Source organism: Sciurus vulgaris (genome assembly GCF_902686455.1).
Source record: "Sciurus vulgaris genome assembly, chromosome: X".
NCBI classification, from domain to species: Eukaryota; Metazoa; Chordata; class Mammalia; order Rodentia; family Sciuridae; genus Sciurus; species Sciurus vulgaris.
In genome coordinates, this window is record NC_136471.1 from 126,879,537 (window position 1) to 126,900,679 (window position 21,143).

The 21,143-nt window shown below is 37.4% G+C and overlaps 2 protein-coding genes across 2 annotated transcripts in view; both read left to right on the plus strand.

Moving 5' to 3' along the window:
• PIR (pirin) overlaps positions 1–7,131 on the plus strand; it is a 90,373-nt gene extending 83,242 nt beyond the window's left edge. Inside the window, exons 9-10 of the mRNA XM_079123261.1 lie at positions 1,982–2,048; positions 6,813–7,131. Coding sequence (XP_078979387.1) covers positions 1,982–2,048; positions 6,813–6,925 — 180 coding nt within the window. The 3' untranslated portion in view covers positions 6,926–7,131. The remainder of the gene's footprint in view (positions 1–1,981; positions 2,049–6,812) is intronic.
• A 115-nt stretch (positions 7,132–7,246) lies between these two features.
• Positions 7,247–21,143, plus strand: part of VEGFD (vascular endothelial growth factor D) — a 32,872-nt gene continuing 18,975 nt past the window's right edge. The window contains exon 1 of the mRNA XM_079123239.1: positions 7,247–8,071. Coding sequence (XP_078979365.1) covers positions 7,982–8,071 — 90 coding nt within the window. The 5' untranslated portion in view covers positions 7,247–7,981. The remainder of the gene's footprint in view (positions 8,072–21,143) is intronic.

Genomic DNA, 21,143 nt, shown 5'->3' on the forward strand with positions numbered 1-21,143 from the left:
TGGTGAGAATATGCTATTTTCTCCAGTGTCATTCATTTGGCTAGCAGGCTAGTGGTTAGGCTTAGCTAGGGCTATTGTTTGGGGGTGCCTCAGTTCTGCTTTACGTGGCCTTCCCACTTGGCTAGTTTGGGATTCTTCACAAGATGGCAGTCACGAGACAGCTCCCCAAAGAAAGATTCACAGTTGGGAGGAACTGTGTGAAAACCAAGCTGTAAATGCAGAAATTGAGAAATCAGAGAAGTCACTAATCCAGTTAATCTAGAAGTCACTAATCCCGTTAATCTAAGCATATCCAGACAGTGAAATGAGGCCACAAAAGGGAAACTGATGGAGAATCTAGTGAAAGAGTCTGTAGTTCTGCAGCCAGAAGTCTGAAAAATGGTTTTGGTATTGCTTTTAGTCAGCAGGGTTAACATCAGGAAGAAGGATTGGATATGGCGTGGAGGAAAATAAGAACAAGCTGGAACCTACTAGCATTCTGTCTGAGCATAACTAAATTGTGAGAGCACAAAGCACCACATATATCTAAGTATATATATAATTCATTTCCAACAGAACTACAATTCTCCTTAATTTCAAATCAAAGTACCATTTTGAATAAGTAAATTTATTGAAAAGTTAATATTGGATGTAGGTATGATTTTGGAGACCCTGAGAGTTAATGTATTAATTGCTTAAAATATTTAAATAATGTCATTTTATATAATGAAATGGTCATATAAGTCTGAAATGCATTTGATTATAAAATAATTCCCTAAATACAAACTTATAAAAATATCTATATTTTCTCATACATTCTGTTTCTTTTTAGCTTTTTTGGGGGGGGCTGGGATCTATCACTAAACTCCACCTTTAACCATTCTTTTTAACTTTTAGAATTAACACAGCACATTGGTGGTGCAAATTTTTTTTAAAAAAAAGAAACAAAATAAAATTCACCTTCATTTCCATTACTCAGAAAGAACCAATGCTAAACTTTTGGTTTGTCTTTTCCTTAGTCTCTCAATGTATGATATTTTTATTTTCCTGAGTGAAAAATATACCGTATATACACCATTTTGTGGTATTTTAAAAACTTACATTATAAACATTTACACTCTGAAATATTTGTTGAGAAGATTAATTTTAATGGCCATATGATATTTCATCTTAAAAAATCCAACCCCTCTTCATTGGAGAACTATTTACAATTTTTGCTGTGATCAATAGTTCTACAATGAAGAAACTGTGGGAAACTGGCATTATTAGATTAGAGGACATCAGCAATATTGGAAGTTTTGAATCAATTTCAAATTGCTCTCTGGAAATACTACTATACCAATTTCAAAATATCCCAAAAGATATATGAAAGTGTGTCTTTCCCTGCATCACACTAGCCCTTGATATTATAATTAATATTTTTTCCAGTCTTAGGAAAAAAAATCAAATCCTCAATTCTAATCAAAAACTTTTAGAGGCTTCAAAAAAAATAGGACCTCTTTGGAAAGAAACTTGTCTGAGCAGATGTTCCTTGGATGCTCTGTTTTTATAAGGTTCCATTTAGTGCAATATATCTGGGGCATATTTTACATTACTAGTAATAAATGTCAAAAGTAAATAAAATCTAATTTTATTTGGATTTGTATAAGTAATCTTCCCCTTTAAAAATTATATTGTTAGTGAATTCTATAATAAGCCAAGTCAGTCACATGGTTTGTCATGAAGATGTTTCTAGTTAAAGAAGATTTTAAATTCTCCTCCTTTGAGAATGTTAATATTTTGGTGTCATAAACTTATTTTTGAGTTCTAGTTACTACTAAATATATTAAAGAATAAATGTTTCCATAATGAGTATTACACAGAAAATATTTTTGGAATTTGTACTCAGAAGTAGTTCATTACTTGTAATTCATTTAGTTAGCATGTCAACTACAAATTACTCCTAATTTGACATTCAAAAACAAGCATGTTTATTGTTTGATGCTTTCCTTGTTAACTTTAGGATCCTGAGAGAAGCCATTTTGTCTTAATTGCTGGGGAGCCATTAAGAGAACCAGTTGTCCAACATGGTAAGCCCCAAATGATGCTGATTTTCCTGGTCAACTTTTTTTTTTTCTTTGAGTAGTGTACATACATAAAATTACTGGGAAGACTGACTGGATTTTCGTCCTCACTCTCCATCAACAAACTTAAAGATGTTGTTTCATTTCTTCACCATCAGAGGCAAATACATACATTAGCCTCTTCTTCCTACATTAGCCTCTGTCTTTTGAGGGAAAAAATTTTTTCAAGTACCTAGGTGTAGGACATTAATCATAGATCTGTGGGAAGAATAAAAGAGTGCTTTTGTGTTGTGTCATAGGGGATTTCAACTTGAAAAAAGGTTTTGCTGTCTACTGGGGACCTGAATATCATTTTTTTCTTCACCAAAAATACCAGTGGTTTTAATACTGTCTTAGTCTGTTTTCTGTTGCTGTAACAGAATATGTGATGTGGGTGATTTGTGAAGAAAAGAGGTTTATTTTGGCTCACAGTTCTGGAGGTTGCTAAGTTCAAGGGCATGGCTGCAGTATGGTCCTCATACTGTTTCAACTTGTGGCAAAAAGCAAAAAGGTAAATAGGTGCATGCAGAAGAGACAAAAACACAAGGGTGTCCTTGCTTTATAAAAACCAACTCTTATGGTAATTTATCCAGCTCCACAAGAATAAGAACTCACCAGAGAAAAGCATTAGCCCCTCTTAATGACCCAATCACCTCTTAAAGGCACCACCTCCCAATACTGCCACAGTGGCAATCAAATCTTTCAACATGAGTTGAAGAAACAAACCATATTCAAACCATAGCAGATACTGTCCTTATAGTTTATTATTTTTAGTGAAAAAATATGGACCACTTAGGAATAATATTTCTTTGAAAGTTTAGTTAAGTCATTCTTCTTTACTTTACTAATAGAGGTAATTTCAGCTTTGTAGAAGTAGTACTGTACTTGGAGGCAGAAAATCCTGACATTAAGGATCCAATCACTTCAATTCTTTGAATCTTGACTGTCTCATATCATTAGCATTTGATTAAATGAGAAACATCTAAAAGCACCTAGAACCCAACTTAATATTTAGATACAAACCTACAAAACAAAACATATGTTCACTTTACTGATTATTAAATTTAATTTGCATTCAAATTCATTGTGTTACTTTGCCTTTCATGAATTCCCAGATATACACAATGATTGCAGGTAAACCCCAGTTGATCTTAAGTTTAAAGAACATGCTTGTTTTGCAAGTCTTCTTTTTTTGTTCTATTAATAAAGTCAGAGGGAATATTAAATAATAACCCCCTAGACTATAGTATATGGCATCCATTTTGCATGCATACAATTTTTATTCCAAAGGTTAATAGTTTGTTTCTTTTTATCTTTTTTTTTTTTTAATATTTTTAGTGGCAGATGGACACAATACCTTTATTTTATGTGATGCTGAGAATTGAACCCAGGGGCTCACATGTGCTAGGTAAACACTCTACACTGAGCCACAACTCCAACCCTGTTTCTTTTTATCTTGACCTAACAGCACTGAAATTGTTCTTCTAGAAGAAGGCTGCATTCAAACTGAGTAGGGCCATAATCTCTATTTGTAGAGACTAGAATTTAGGTGGGAAAAAGGTGTGTGGGATTGACATCTTTTAAGTTAGATGACTTCCTTTGCAACTGTAATGAAAAACAAGAGTCCAGCTGAACTGGGTGACAGAACTGGGCATGGTGGCATATGCCTGTAATCCCAGTGGCTTGGGAGGCTGAGGTAGGAGGATCCCAAGTTTGAGACCAGCCTCAGCAATTTAGCAAGACCTTGTCTTTCAAAAAAAAAAAAAAAAAAAAAGGCTGGGGATGTGGCTCAGTGTTTAAACACCCCTAGTTTCTATCCTTGGTACCTTGGTATAAAAAAGAATTAGGTGACAGACTAAAGGGGAGTGCTCAAAACCACCATACACTTACTTATGTGAATCCTCTTTCAATGGCTTGAAACACAGGGACACTAGTATGCCTGCCAATACAAACTCAGATCAACCTACCAAAACAGAATGTCTTTTAAAATATCAGTTACTAAGAAATGAAACATTTTGTTTTGTTTGCTTATTTTGTTTATTTAACTTCTATAGTTCAGAATTCAAGTTTTCCTTTTACCTAAGAATGTTTAGAGGCAACTACAACCATCTCTAGGCTATATGAGAACTAGTGCTATTTTCATTAATGGCTAATACCATGCTGTTCTTGGCACCAAGGTGTTTTCTGGACTCGGTTTTCTTCCCAAGTCTCTGAACTTGGCTTTGTAGGCTCCAAGCTTCCAGTGCTTCCCTGCATACCAGAGCCTTGCTTCTCCAAATGTGGTTCATGGATCAGCAGGATTAGCATCACCTGGGAGATAATTAGAACTACAGAATCCTCGTCCCCACCCCAGAACTCCTGAATCAAAATATGAATTTTAATAAGATTCCCAGGTGATTGATTCATGTGAACATTCTAAATTGAGAAACATGGCAGAATACCCCAGAAAAGTGTCAGAATTGAATCCCAAATATGTACTGCAGAAAAATAGCTGGTGCACAATAGTGATGCTCTACAGGTGTAAACTATAGGAAAATTATGATGAGCAGGAAATCGGTCCTTGGCCTGACACCTGATTTCATTTTCCAAGTTCCACTTCCCTTTCCTCTGTGTCCTTTAAAAAGTTGGCTTCTCCAGGGTGCTCTCTTGGACTTATTATTTATTCAGCATATAAGGGCTCTCTCATTCTTCAAACCTTCACTTCCAGGTGGAATTTCTGTCATGAGTCCTAGATCCATAGTCCCAACAATGTACCACAGCAAACCATTTTATTGTCTCCAAAATGTTCTGTCAAAATATGCAGAACCAAACTTCTTGTTCTACCCCTGACCTCCTGTGTTCTGTATGTCGATTACCCTTACGCCACCATTGACTCGGCTTCCCAGGCCAGACTCCACCAATTACAACTCGCTCCACCATTGACTCAGCTTCCCAGGCTAGATGGCTTCTCTACACTGACACCAAAACTGCCTTTAAAAGCTACACATTACATCATGTCATTTCCTACGTACCCTTTCTGATTATCTACAGAATTTTGTCCAAACTTCTTCCTGTAGATGGCCTCCGAAGCCCAAAACTGTCTGGCCTCTTCCTCCATCTCAGATCCCCATTCGTTTTTGCCCTTCAGTTCCTCCTTGCAGCACTATGACTCTATTTCGAACTTCCCCAGAAGGATAGTCCCAAAGACGCCATTCTTTGTTTAACTGAACCCTTTCCTGGATCCCTCCTCTTCCTCTTTTGGTATGGACTCTGTAGATTTTACACACTTTTATTATTCCATGTATCACACTGTTTTGTAATTTGGTTTATTATTTGTTTTCATGTCTATGTGATAAATTTGAGGTCTTTGAGAGTACAGAGTCTGTCATTCACCATTCACCTCCAGCTTCTAGCAAGGTGTTTGGCATTTAATGGGTATTCAATAAATACCTAACAGATAAAACGAATGAATGTAGATGGCTTTTACTGAAATTTCCTTTTCTATTGGCATTCTATTTCCCATAACCTCCCCAAAGACCTGTCAACATCAATCTGGCATATTATCCTGTGTCTTCTTTCTCAGGTTTTAAATTATAGTGATCACCAAATCTATGTTGATATGATAATAATAGTTAAGAAATTTGAATGTGTAATTTTAAGTAAATAAAATTACTTAATTGAGTAAGTAATACAGTTATATGTATTTAAGTAATACAGTTATATGTAAATTGGGGTCTCCCAGAGAAAGACCCTTAGTGGAGAGAGTTCTAGAAAAGGAATGTCAGGCTAGCAGAAGAAACATATTGAAAGGACAAGTCTGTCACTTGCTTTCATGACACTACTTGTGCCCAATGAGAGCTGTCCTTGAGACACTCCAGAGCCCCTTTACCCCTACAATGTGTGAAGAAAAGGGACAAGACAGACACTTTTCCTCTTGATAAATTGGGAGAGAACTTGTATACTTTTAGCAAAATCTGAGTCCAGATTCAGGAATTCAACAAAGAGATTAGCAAAATATAGCCCATGGGCCAAATTTGTCCACTGTGTGTTTTCATAAATGAAGTTTTGTTGGAATACAGACATAGGTAGTCACCTTCATATTGTCTGTGGCTGCCTTCATGCTTCAGTGAGAGTTGGGTAGTTCAGATGTGCACCGTTGGACCCATAAAATCTAAAATAATATGCTCTCTGGTACTTTATAGAAAAAAAATCTGCTGACCCTTAGGGAATAATAAAAAAATGATGCTTTCTTGACTTGAAAATTTCGTAATCTCCTGTTTATTGTCAATGAGATGCTACCAATTTTCAAAAATGTTTTTAAACCTTTATATTAATACATAGCCTAATATACTGCTTAGACACCTAGACTATGATGAGATTTGCCAATTCATATCAGATTGGTGCGATTCTTGATATCAACTAATGCTATAAAAGCAACAACTACAAAGTATGGTTCTAAAGTATATTTGTAGAACGAAACCTAAGAATGTTTTGAATAAAGAAATTGTCCTTGATGGTGAGGCACCTTCAGTGAATGGTGTTGAGATTCAATTGCATTTGTTCATTTAAAGTTTGATCTTTACAGTAATCTGTGATCACATACAATATTAGCCAGGAATCTTGTATCACAGTCCTCTGGGAACTTTTACTGTTCAGATATGCCTAGATTTTTGTCTCAAATTAGAAAGTACTTGAATACATAGAGGAAAATATTGCCACCCAGAACTTTCTGAATGTCTCTTTCTATCCTAGGTCCATTTGTGATGAACACGAATGAAGAAATTTCTGAGGCTATTCTTGATTTCAGAAATGCAAAAAATGGGTTTGAAAGGGCCAAAACCTGGAAATCAAAGATTGGAAACTAGCGAAGAGCACAGGAATAGATCTCGATGCTTCCTAGAATTTTGTCATTTGTGCTGTCCAGCCATTTGAGGCATTCAGTTTCCAAAGTTGACTTAGCTGGTGCTTCTAAAGAATTCCACATTAAAGTGATAACATGGCTTTTTGGGCAATGTATGTAGGATACTTCCTGGCATATGCAAATAAACCTGATTGTTACTTCCTTAAAAAATAGCATTCTTCATTTTGACCTAAGTTGTTAAGCTTCTGTTACAAAATTCTGTGTATGTTTGCCTTTTGTATGTGTGTATCAGTGTTTTTGTTATTTTTGTACACATGTGGGTTTTTTGAAGGCTCTTTGATTGGTTTCTGTGTTACTGTCAGCATGCAAACATCTGAGGTCCCTTCCTAAGCAATCCTATTGCAATACAACCATCAAGTCTATGTGCTGAGGTGTCATGTTACAGGTTATCTGCTTCAAAATAACCGCAGCCCTGAGCATTGGAGTCAGTTTTTAAAACCGCCCTGCTATTGGTAGGGACACAACAGGATTACAGCCAAGACTTCTCTGCATTTTCTGCCAAAATCTGTGTCAGATTTAAGACACATGCTTCTGCAAGCTTCCATGAAGGTTGTGAAAAAGGTTTTAATCCAGAGTTGGGTTCCAGTTTTCTGTAGCTGTAAGCATTGCAGGCTGCTCCACCTCCCTACAAAGCAACTAGAACCTAGGGATTAGGGTGGAGATTTTTTTTTTTAATTTGCTGGATACCAAATGAATGTAGAGTGCTTTCTAACTTCAGGTGGGAGACATGACCATCTCCTGATTATTTTTGGAGCATGAGAACATTTTAAAACTTTTTTTTTTTTTCACTCTCCCTCTCCCCTTCTCCACTAGGATTGTGCAAAAAAAAGTACCTTGCCTAATTGAAGTCATTTCATTGGATTTTGATCACAACTGATCGCTTTTCCATGTGAAGTTCTAGGGGTTCGAAATTTCCTTCTGGAGAATGCCTTTTGAAACCATTTTCTTTAGCCGCCTGATGTCAACTGCTTAGTCATTAGTGGATATTAAAATATTCAAAATGTACAGAGAGTGGGCAGTGTTGAATATTTTCATAATGTCTTATGTGCAGCTGGTGCAGGGCTTCGGTAATGAACATGGACCAGTGAAGGTAGGTGAGCTCAATTTTTACTGATATGAAGATTTATACAGATTTATAATGTGATGAAGATTTTTACTGATTTATATAGAAGACTTTCTTTGCCATCACTGTTTTTGAAACAGTATAAAAATGCAGAGCTCTCTTTATAGTGTGCAGAATATATCCTGTGTCTATTAGTGACTATTTTGTTTCTCGGGCTTAATAAGCTTCTTGCCATGAGTACTTGCAAAATGCTGGAGAGTTTGTTTGTTTTCAGACGGGCTTTTTTTCTGAGTTGTAATTGAACTTGAATATTCTGAAATCTTTTCAGATGGAGAAGTTTCTCCCAATTGTATATGCGAAAGGCACAGTGGTTGTCTATTGAAGCACGGATTTGTTCTTATGACACACACAATTTTGTGGGCCATTTATTTTGTGAGTAGCAAAAGTTAGTCTATTTCTTCTGTAAATTGAAAATTATGAGCCCTTCTATGGACGTATTCTATCTGCTTTTACAAATTACCAATTGCCACCGTCCAGAACCTTTTCTCAAAGGTTGTTTTTGTTTTTCACTTTTTGAAACGTGTACAGAATTCAATAGTAATCATATCTTGGGTTCTATGAGTAAGAATCAAGTTGAGTCCAACAGATTGCAAAAAATTAAAAATTGAAAAATAAAATAACTGGTGTTACTGCTGGAGCAATCTTTTACCCGATTTAAAGTATTTCATAGATTATATATTTTTAAAACTTTTTATTTTGAAGATGATTCAGATGTAATTGTTTTGACTGAAGGGTGTTAAATCATTACTGATGATAATTAAATGTGGGCTTGAGTTTATGTAGCTGTTTTTTCACAACCTGTTTTCAACAGGGATGATATCGCCCCCAACAGGCGAAAATTGGTTTATTGGAGGGGTATGTGAAAATTTTGAATATAAAGCACAAATATATGTATAGTACATAAACAGATTTACAGTATATCTGTATTAAAATGTCATAGGAAAAATGTCTAAAAGTGTTCCTGGTTGACATCTGTGGCTAGGGGAGCCTGGGGATTGATAATAAGCAAAGGTCAAGCAGGGGTGGGAGTCAACTTGTCTAGCAGCTTCGTGACTTCAGATTTAAAATGCACATGGGAGAAATCACAATCCTGCGCTCCACTTTACTGCCACCAGCCTTGTTGGATCTCAGCACCAGATTGTAGGCGAAAGGGAATCCAGTCTTTTTGTTGTTATTCTGGTTTGGTTTGGGTGTTTCTTTCTTTTTTTTTTTTTTTTTTTTTTGGTGCTAGAGATTGAGCCCAGAGGTGCTTATCCACTGAGCCACATCCCAGCCCCCCACCTTTTTTTTTTTTTTTTTTTTTTTTTTTAATTTAGAGACAGTGTCTCACTAAGTTGCTTGGACCTTGCTAAGTTGCTGAGGCTGGCTTTGAATTCACCAACCTCCTGCCTCAGCCTCCCTAATGACTGAGATTAGAGGTGTGTGCCACTTCACCCAACTGGGGATCAAATTTTGTGCATAGGTAACAGAGACAAAAAGTCTGACTTATTTGAAGAAAGTTAAGACTTTTCAGATTGTCCAGCTTGTTTGTGAGTCCACAAAACTCAGGAATCCTTTAGATATGCTGGGTTCACTATGTTTTCAAATGTTTCCAGTTTACTTTTTTTTTTTTTTTTTTTTGCAGTGCTGAGGATTGAACCCAGGGCCTTGTGCTTGCAAGGCAAGCACTCTACCAACTGAGCTATATCCTCAGCCCCTCTAGTTTACTTTTAATGCTTCGGTTTATTTGGTGATACAATAAAGGAGACTGAATTGTTAGAAATAAGTTGTATTCTTTAGGTCATTTAGTTCTTTTAAAGAACGTGAACACTAGAATTCTCTGTGCGTCTTGGGCACAATGAAGTTTTAAATGTTTTGAATTTACTGTTAACATATAAATGTGTATAATGGGACAGTAGATGAAAGCTGCTGAGTTTGCATGTGACAGAAAACATGTTCTTACACATGGCAAATGTAGGCTGGCTTTGAACTTTTGATCCTCTTGCCTCAGCCTCCCGAGCCATGGGGATTACAGGTCTGTGCCACCACGCCAGGTGCTTGCCCTACAGTTCTCTGAGTCTGTAAACAACGTTTTTATAGCAACCATGTAAACAGCTACAGTACCGGACAATTGTGCTTAACGCCACTTGAATGTAAGGCTTGCTAATTTCATTAGTCTTCCCACTTGTACTCTGAAGAATCGCTGTTTGGGTTCAGTAATGCATGGAACATGTGAACTGAGGCAAATCTGTCTGAAAATCTCAATGAATCCATTGCATGTACTATATAGCTTTTAAGTTTCTCAGTCTAAGAAAAACACGTTTTCTTCTAAAAATAAGAAAAGCTTCTTCTTAGTTCTCTAACAAAATCATATTACAGCCTAGATACGGGATTTTCTTCTGTCTCTATTTTCCCAAGCTTTTTTAAAATACAGTCGAAACAGTCATATACTGGGTGTGCAATTCACAACTCCAGGGAGCTGCATCTGCATAGACTCACATCTGTATGTGACAGCTTGAAGTACAATATTGTAGATACTTTGGACCTGTGGTAAATAAGTAAGTACCAGCAATCTCACTGTCCTGCCATTCACATCGGCCTTCTGACTAGCACTATTTCTAGCTGATCTAATAAACAATTCTTAGTACCAGGAATGTGGGGGTCTCCTTAAGACACTAAGGGAAGCTAATCTCTGTAAATCTTTTCAGTATCACAAATGAAGATGAATCACTGTAGCAACAAATTTCTTTATCTTTTCTCTATACTACTTTTTTTTGGGGGGGGTACTGGGATTTGAACTCAGGGGTACTTAACCACTAAGCCTCATTCCAGCCCTTTTTATGTTTGAGACAGGGCCTTATTAAGTTGCTTAGGGCCTCACTAAGTTGCTAAGGCTGACTTTGAACTCATGAGCCTCCTGTCTCAGCCTCCTGAGCTGTTTGATATACTAATTTTTTTGTTTTGTCCACTGGAAGAATGTTGCTGGATAATAGAGTCATTCAAATTCTTTGTAAATCTGGAATAAGTCCAAAATCCACAGGAATATGGAAGACCTCTAACTTATGAGAAGCCATGGGGCTCACAGACTTCATTACCTTTGTGACACTTGCCTTCTGAAATTGTGTCAAGTGAATCGAATAAAAAGGACTGAGGGGTACCTTCCATACTTAATTCCAGCAAGCAGGTCCATTCCCATTCCCCACCCCGGTAGTACTTAGGAAGTCATGTATAGCCATGTCCACTGACTGTTGCTGGAAAAACAGCCCCATTGTGCTCTGATTGACTTTTCTACCAGATATAGTCCTTGGCACAAGGCATCTGAAATATTTTTCATTGATTTCTTCATTTACGATCTTGTAGTCAAATACATCTGTGCACAGATGTGTTTTAACCTAGTTAGTCACTTTTAACTAACTGGTGGTTGAGGCTTTTATATCACTGTAGCATATTATTGGTATCCTACCCAGAATATAATAGAACTTCTTGTATCATACATCTTGAATGATATATTTGTAACTCTAACATCCTGATTTAGACCTGTAGATAAACTTTTGGTATAAACCCCTTACAAAGAAAATTTCTGGAACGAGAATATGATGTTTGTATACACAAATGATTCCCTGCAGAACTCAAGGTAAAAAGATCTGGAGCCCCCAGACACATTTATTACTAGAGTTGGATAAAGGTGCTAGAGAAATAGGGGTAAAAATGACAGTAAAATTGTTTCTGAGCATATTTCTAGGTCCAACTTTTTCTTGTTGCATGAAATGAGCAGAGGGTGGGAATGATATGTAATTGGGGATGAGACCGACATGAGATGAGACAGGTAAGATGAAGCATTTATTTTTAGTTGCTTTTATGGTAGTTGAGTCCACTTTTCTTTTTGTCTTGCTGCTCATTCTTCCAGTCCTTACCAAGACACCACAGCATTATTAAGTGAAGACACTCTGAGTGTCCCATCCCATCTCCCACATCATGAAAACCTTGACTACTTGAGATGTCTTCATTTGTAGAGAATCTCCCTTCTTTCTCATTAGAACTTTCCAATATTTGGTAATTTCTTCAATAAGTTTTTCATCAATCATTTGCTGAGCACCTACTATGTCTAGGCACTGATCTAGGGGCTGGGGTGCAGCAGGAAATAAGACAATGTTTTAGCTTTCTTGGATCTTGTATTCCAAATGTAGTTGGTAGAAGAGGACAATATGCAAGTCTATAACATGTCAAATATGACATGAACAGAATCAAGTAAGGGGTGGGAACACAATGCTGGGGAGCAGGAAGAATTCTCTGATTCAGTTTCATTTTCATAAGGAGGAAGAGGTCACTATCAGTGCAGTAACGATGACAGGGGCAGGGAATTGATTTGATTGGGTGTTTGGGTATTAGGGGACCAGTGTGGCTGGAGAAAGGTGAATGGAGGTTAGAAGTGCAGATACTGAGGTTGGAGAAATAGTGTGGGAATATAGGCTACCTACAAGGTCATTTACACTGTTTTGTTTTCTTCATGGTGTACAATTGTCCATGACTGATAGACTAGGCTTGTGGGATTTTGAGATATCCAGGATGTAAACTACTACATTAAATAGTCTCTAATATCTACTCATCATAATTTGTGTGATTTTGTGAATTTAAAAAAAAATTCTAAAGCATTTTTCCTAAGGCAGTAATTTACTCTTATTTTCCAATGGAGATAGCTTAGGGTTTGGGTAGATGTATCAAAGAGTCTTCTAGGTCCTTCCAGCCACAAGCTATCCTATAAGGTGTTTGCTTCTAGCAGCCAACGTTATGGAAGAAAATCACAGTAGCCCATTATTCCAGCCTGGTGGTCACAGAAAGAGAGATGGACAAAGCAGCTCTGGCCACACAGCAGGTCTGGACAAAATTTAAACACCCTGATGCTTTCCTTCATCCCTAAGAACCTTAAAACCTCTGTTGCCCTCTGTAAATATTAGGTGGTTGTGATGACATAGTAAATTATGGCAAAATACTCTAGTCAGATACTTTGTCAGGCTAGACCAGGATATGCTGTCATAACAAACACCCAGAAAATCTTGGTGGCCTATAACATCAGTGGTTAATTTATTGCTCATACCATATCACTATCTGGTTCATGTAGTGTCAACTCCATATTGGGATGCAGCTAGCTGAGTATCCACATCTAGAATGTTAGGAACCACTATGACAAGGGAAAGAGCACTGATACACATCACTTCTGGTCACTGCCTTTAGACCTACTGGCCCACCTAGCCACAAGGGGCCAGGAAATGCAGTCCCATCTTGCACTCAGAAGGTAGAAAGGTGATGCTATTTGGTGAATATATCAATGACTATCACACAGAACTTTGGTCTTTTAAAATGCTCCCAAGAATGTATCTTTGTCTCTAGAGTATTGAAAGCATCCCCAAGCTTACAGAAATGATGAAGAATGAATGTATTGAGACATCTTGGGTGGGGCAGGAGGAGACAGAGTAGAAAGACCAAATTCACTGATTTCCATCATACTTCCTCACATGGAAGACCCTCGACTTTGCTTAGAAAATCTGGTTTCCATGCTTGGAACAACTTTAATGGAGATGGGAAACAAGCATGGTCAGTCACTGGGGTGAAGTATGCTGAAAGAAGACAGGTTTATTTCTGTTGCTCAGGAGGCTCCTCCCCCAGAAAAGGAAAACTACATTCGGTTCAACAAACATCTGTGGAATGTCTCCCATGTGCCAGGTACATGAGTAAAAATGATATTTTTATAAAATAAAGATGTCCTAGATATTTGCATGTCTTACCAACAGCCAGAGAATTCATTTTGACCTGTGGGGAGGATGATTTTAATGCCTGAAACTTTAAGTAATAATATACATTTTATAGAGGGTTTTTTTTTTTTTTTTGATCATTTACTGAGTATTACTAAATACTAACTGTTGCTTTCCTGAAATCTGGGTTTGGCTAAAATTGTCTCTGGAGAGTGAAAATGGCACAGGAATATGAGAAATATTTTGCTGTTACTTACCGTTCCATTGTGGATAGAGTTAGAAAATGTATAATTTTGATTGAATGAGTACCCTAAATTCCAGAGTTCACAGAGAGAGAGAGAGAGAGAGAGAGAGAGAGAGAGAGAGAGAGAGAACAGAGTGGGATGAAAAAAGATAAAAGTACCTTTTGCAAAGGTGTACTTAGTTCATAACTAACTACATTGTCACAGTAAGACGGGGAATCATTGGGCATCTTTGTGCAAAGGATGCCGGTAATGAAGAAAAGAAGGTGATCAATGGATGTTGATGTGGGACACTAGATCTTTAGGAAGAAATGTGAAAAAGGACATTCTGGGTTGACTGACAGTGGCAAGAAGGGCTGCCTAGAAAGCATAATCAAATTTTACCTGAAGATCCTCCTCCCATCCAGTGGATTATGCTATATTTTGACTGAAACAGAGCTGTAGCCATTAACTATTGCCATAGTCATGCTGGGTAACAAGTCAGTCCAAATTTCAGTGACTTAAAACATTAAGAACTTATTCTATGTCTCTGTGGGTCGGCTGGGGGTCATGGGATTAAGGCTCAACCACAGGTAAAGGGTGGGTCTGCCCCACATGGCGCTCATTCTCTTTCAATCAGCGGGTTAGCAGGAGCCTGTGTTTGTGCTATTAGCAAACATGAAGGAGAACTGGGAGATCATATGTAAGCTTGAGCCTGTATCATGTCGTATAATGAATGTCCCATTGGTCAAAGTAGGTGACATACCCAACATCAATAGAACTAGGAAATACACTCCTTCCACAGAGGATAGAGGGAGGGGATGAAATTGTTTTTAACAATAACCTAATCACCATAAAAGCTTTCAGTTGTTTTTTTGAACAGTGGGCCCTTGGTCATTGAGATCAGTGATTCAGGGACTATAACATATCCCAGGAATCTATTCTCTTGGGGTCATTCAGAGAGAGCATACTTTTAAAAGATCTAGAGCTATCTTGCCACTCAAGCCCATCCCACACCCATCTACCCCCTCATTTTTTAAACAGCTATGTCAAATGGAAACAGACGCATTTGAGTAGAACACAGATTTAAAATATATATTTAAAATATATACAAATGCTAGATGATTTGACTGGAGAGAAAATCACCAATGATCTTCATCAAATTGGAGGATATGGAGGTCCTAGAATCCCCTTAAAATATCCAGAGAAGCATGCACAAACATAAATTCACACACACACACACACAGAGCTCTGGTATTTGTAGTTCCTTTCTTAAGTCTATAGTCTCACATATGTATCTAAATATAAAACTGTATATAGCATGAGGCTCCTGAAATAAACAACCCCCACCCGCCCCCAGATGGCCAGGTTTCTGGATTTCAGAGATGCAGGATCAAGCCCTTGGCAGGTTGCACTGACCAGCACAGCAGCCATAGCCACAGCAATCGTTATTAGCAAGTGTGCACTCTCCTCCCCACTCCCAGATGGTATGCCCCATGCCATCAGGCCAGACCCTGATAACAAAACTCAAAGTTGAAGATTGAGTTGTTTTTTGCTTCATCTATCTACAAAGACATGTAAAACATGAGCACTTTAAAATTAGCCTTTCGTCAGAAAATACGTCCTACAAAGGTTTTTTTGTTTTTGTTTTAAGAAAAAAGCTTGTCCTAGATTTTCCCTGGGAAAGTTGTTCTGGTTTTTAATTTTTTTTCTTCTGAGTTTTTTTTTTTTAATTTTTATTCTTTGTGCACAAATGGAGTCTAACTATCATTTCTCTAGTTGTACATGAAGTAGAGTCATACCATTTGGTTCTTCATACATGTACATAGGGTAATGATGTTTGCTTCATTCTATTATCTTTCCTTCCCCTGCCCCCTCCCACCCCTCATTTACATCTACACAATCTATCCTTCTTCCATTCTTTCCTTACCTCCCTCCACCCCCGTTATGTATCATCAGCCACTTAATTTTTAATTTTTATTTCCTGTGATTAGAGTTGCCCCATCTTGCTCTTTCAAGCTCTTCTTTGGTTACTAAGGGATATCAAGGACCATAAGGCACAAACCTCTAAACCAACACATAGGACCAGATGGCCCACCCCTGAGAAAGGAAAAAGAGGACATTTATTGTATGCCTACCTACTCTGTATCTGACCCTCTCCCATATCTGGCCTTATATAGTCTGAGATATTGTTAACATTGCCGTTTTATAAATGAAGAAACCAAGAAAATTAAATAATTTATCCTCGGTCAAAAGCTAAAAGGAAGTAGTACCTTGATTCAAAGCCATTTTATTATTTTAAAAATTTTTATATTGAAAAATTTACTTTTCTTCCTTCTTGGTGTGCAGTTCTATGAATCTTATGTATAGATTTGTGTAACACCAACTATAACTTGGATGCAGATAATTGTTCCTTCACCACCACCCCAAAATTTCATTTCGGTTACTCTTTTATAGTCAGACACTCCTTCCAATCTCTGGCAACCTCTGATCTGTTATTACTATTGTTTTGGTATTTTGAGAATGTCATACAAATGGAATACAGTCTGTAACATTTTGAGATTGGCTTCTTTTGCTCTTAATGCCTTTGAGATCCATCCAAGTTGCTGTAGTAGTTCATTCCTTTTTATTGCTGAGTAGTAATCCATGAATGGCTTAACCATTAGTATGTGAGTTGTTTCCAGGGGGTTTTGTTTGTTTGTTTGTTTTGGGGAGTTTTTTGTTTGTTTTTGGCTATTACGAATACAGCAACTATAAACATCTGTATACATTTTGTGTGTGTGTATGTGTGTGTGTGTGTGTGTGTATGTATGTAAACATAGGCTTCATTTATCAAGGGTATATTCCCAGTAGTAAGGCTGCTAGTCATATGGTGAGCATATGTTTATTTTTATAAGAAACTGCCAACACATTTTCCAGAGTGTTATCCCATTCAAAGCTAGTTGTGAACAATTCGAATCTGTGCTCTCTCCTCTCAAATAACCTGTCCAGACATAAGAGTGGATTACAATATTAGGCAAAGCTTCCTTTGGGGGGACATTATTTTCCCTGAGAACTATGGGAGGCAAAGTCAACTTAGACTCCCAGGTTTAAGACCCAGGCAGGTTCCTTGACAGATGCAGGAGGGAGAACATCTGTGGAGGACAACCAGGAGCACAGAGTGACAGTGCAACTTGGATCCCAAACCAGGAAAAATGTGGTGGTTTTGGCTAAGCCTTAGCCATCAAGATAGAGATGAAATGCAAAATGCTCTTCCAGTGAAACCAAAGAAGTTGCTAAGAGGTGAAAGGAACACGGAACTATTTGTACTGCAATATAATCCACTTCCCCAAACACACTGCAAAGGGAAATTGCTGATCGTGGTTTCCCTGAACTCCAGGGTGAGTAATAAGAGAGCTGAGCCCCAGGCAGCTCTTCTGAACTCTTAAGCAAATCTAGGGAAAGTTGCATGAAAGGTGTTTTCTCCATAACACCCCAAAGCTCCTGGATATTGCAAATATACAAATGCTACTCACCATACCCCCTTATCGTCAAACTTCCTGAAGACATTGCCAACGCAATTTCACAAAGAAAATAGCATTTGCAGTTTTTAAAGGCTTGGAAATAGTCTAATACCCATCGTTCTCAAGAGGTCCAATGACAAATTGAGCAAAGCTGATTTTCTTTCCCATGTCTGGGACAGGAGGTTCTTAATTGCATGAACCTGGAATGGCCCCCAAAAAACTTTTTGCAGCTCTTTGAGGAAACAAGCCAGGGTCCCCTCCTAGCAGTCTTTGAAGATGGCCTGTCAGCTCAGAGCTGGGATGGGGACCAGCTGCATACTCCCAAGCCCAGCTCCTTCCACTTGGCATCCATATATATATTTCCATTTAAACAGGCTGGGAAGTGGCCTTTGAAATATTTTATAGGACTGCCCTTTTTTATTTGTTCTTTTTAGTTATACATGACGGTGGAGTGTATTTTGACATATCATACATTCATGGAATATAACTTCCCCTTCTTGTGATTGTACATGATGTGGAGTTACACTGGTTGTGTATTCATATATGAACATAGAAAGGTCACATCCGATTCATTCTACTGTGTTTCCCCTTCCCATCCTTCCTCCCTTCCCTTCATTCCCCTTTGTCTCATCCAATGAACTTCGACTCCTCCCTCTCCCCACTTATTTTGTGTCAGCATCCACATAACAGAGAAAACATCCGGCCTTTGGTTTTTTGGAATTGACTTATTTCACTTAGCATGATATTCTCCAACTTCATCCATTTATTTGCAAATGCCATAATATTCTTCTTCTTTTTTTTTTTTTTTTGAGTGCTTGGGATCGAACCCAGGGCCTTGTGCTTACATGGCAAGCACTCTACCGACTGAGCTATCTCCCCAGCCCCTATTATTCTTCTTTATAGCTGAATAATATTCCATTGTATATATGTACCATATTTTCTTTATCCATTCATCTGTTGGAGGGCACCTAAGCTGGTTCTATAGTTTAACTATTGTGAATTGAGCACCTATGAACATTGATGTGGCCACATCACTATAGTATGCTGATTTTAAGTCCTTTGGGTGTATGCCGAGGAGTGGGATAGCTGGGTCAAATGGTGGTTCGATTAGGACTGCCTTTTAAGAGAATTATAATTTATATTTTTTCAGTTTAATTCCAACAGTATGTATTATTTAATTAAAGCATATATTATTTAATTAAATTGACATTGAATTAAAGCAGTATGTAGTATGTTAAATTTTATTTCAAGAAATGGGCTGTTTGGGATTTGGGGGAATATTAGGGGCATTTTAGTCTGTCATTTAGGATGGTTTCACATGGGCAGCCAGCTCATCATGTTTAGTTGGGAAAACAATATCATTGGTCTTTAATCTTGAAAAAGTCCTACAGGCTGGGAAGTGGCCTGCAACCCATCAGGTAACTTCAGTGAGGAAAAGGCTTTAAAATCCAGTTCAGCGAGATACTCATACAAATATTTTGAACCTAAGGTATAACTCAAGGGATTTAAAGAAACTAGAACTATTTCTAAGCATGTATCAGTCATGTATTCTGCTCTGAAGATCAATGGACTTGTACAGACAGAGCTCAGGCTCTAACCCAGGTCTTTGAACTCAAAATCAGAATGTACCACGCACCCCCAAATCATTAAAATTGATTGGGAAGTTTTTTTTTTTAATGAGCTTTTTATTTTTAAGTGATTTGAGATTTTCAGAAAAGTTGCTAAGATAGTATAAAGAGTTCCTGTATGTTCCTCACCTAGCTTCCCCTGAGGCTGACCCAGGAATTTATAAAAATCCTGATGGCAAAGTTGAGATTCAAGCCTATAAAATGAGAATCTCTGAAGAGGAGATGCAAACATCAGTATTTCTTTGAAGTTTTTTTTTTCCAGGTAGATTCAAGGTGAAGCCAAAGTTGGGAACCACTGCTCTAAATCCTTCCCAAAGTGTAGTCAGCCAACCAATGGAATTGCTATGGGTGTGGAGCTTGTTAGGAATGAATACCCTAAGTCACTAGGTGTAGATCTACTCTGTGAGGAATATGTATACTTTGACATGATGGTAAAATTTTGTTACAAAGACTTTAAGCCTCACAAATTAGATACTGGCTTGTGGTAGCCAAGAAATCAGAGAATAATTTGTTAGTTAGAAATGAAATTGCTAACAGTCTTGCATGAATTATGAAAAAAGGCTACTGCTGTAATAAAAAACATCTGCTAACGCTGTTTCACTTCCTTCCTCTTTCTGACTTCTATTTAGTTGTTTTAGTTTTGATTAGCACTTCCATTAGAAAATAGGAAGAAATTAAGTGCAACTTGTTTGACAAAAGTTTAGTAGTTAAAACCATTGAAATCAATGGTTTAAGTATGTATTTTGAGACTATGTCTGCACTTTGAATTTTTATTTTTGTCTTTCCAAAGCAGATAGCATAAAGTTGGTTATACAAAAATCAACCAGTGCAGAAAGCCAATTAGAAGTAATAGGTGGCCATTCTTTTTTAAAATTTTTTTATTTGTTCTTTTTAGTCATACATGATAGTAGAGTGTATTTTGACATATCATACACACATGGAGTATAACTTCCCATTCTTGTGGTTATACATGATACCAAGTTTCACTGCTTGTGTATTCATATATGAACATAGGAAAGTTATGTCCCATTCATTCTACTGTCTTTTTCCATTCCCATCCCCCTCTCCCCTCCCCACACACCTACTGTGAGTCGGCATTCGTATATCAGAAAGAACATGTGGCCTTTGATTCTTTGGATTGGTTTATTTCATGATAGTCTCCAGTTCCATCCATTTTAGGTAGCCATTCTTTTTTTTTTGGCGGTGCTGGGGATTGAACCCAGGGCCTTGTGCTTGCAAGGCAAGCACTCTACTAACTGAGCTATATCCCCAGCCCCTAGGTAGCCATTCTTGACTTAGTAAATGTATGCCCCAGTGAATTCATTGTCAGGGGTCTACTTACATTGAATTTAATACTTCCATTTATAATAGCAAAATGAGTGTCTGCAATTCCTAAATTATTTCTAACTGTGTTTTAAATTATGAGACAAAGGATGCTTAAATGGCTGACTACTTGAGTATACAGTGCATTTTTAATGAGACAAGTCATATGAGCCATTCATTGATTTTAATTCAATCCAGAGAATTAATATTTTCTTCTGAGTTCTCATGGTTGGATAGTTTTAAAATATTTCTGAAACTGAATTGAAACCCTTAAGAATTATGAAGGCATATGTCAGTCTGTATTTATAGATAGTATTGGATGAAATTTCACCTCAATAAATAAAAATCCTTTCAATATAGTATAATTTTAAAACATTAAAAAAGCTATTTGGTTGCTTTCATCATCTTTGTGTGGAAGTAGTATTGTCCCAAAATTTTATTTTGGAGATTAAGTTGGATGTGAAGTGGTTATATCACCCAACAAGAACAGGAGGTGAATAATCAGGAAAATAGAGCCTATTGACAAATGAGACTTTAAATATAGACTCATTGAATTTCAGAGTTGCCAGGGACACTAGCAATTATTCAGTTTCATCCCTAGAGTTCTTAGATGAAGAAGCTGTGGCAAGTCACTT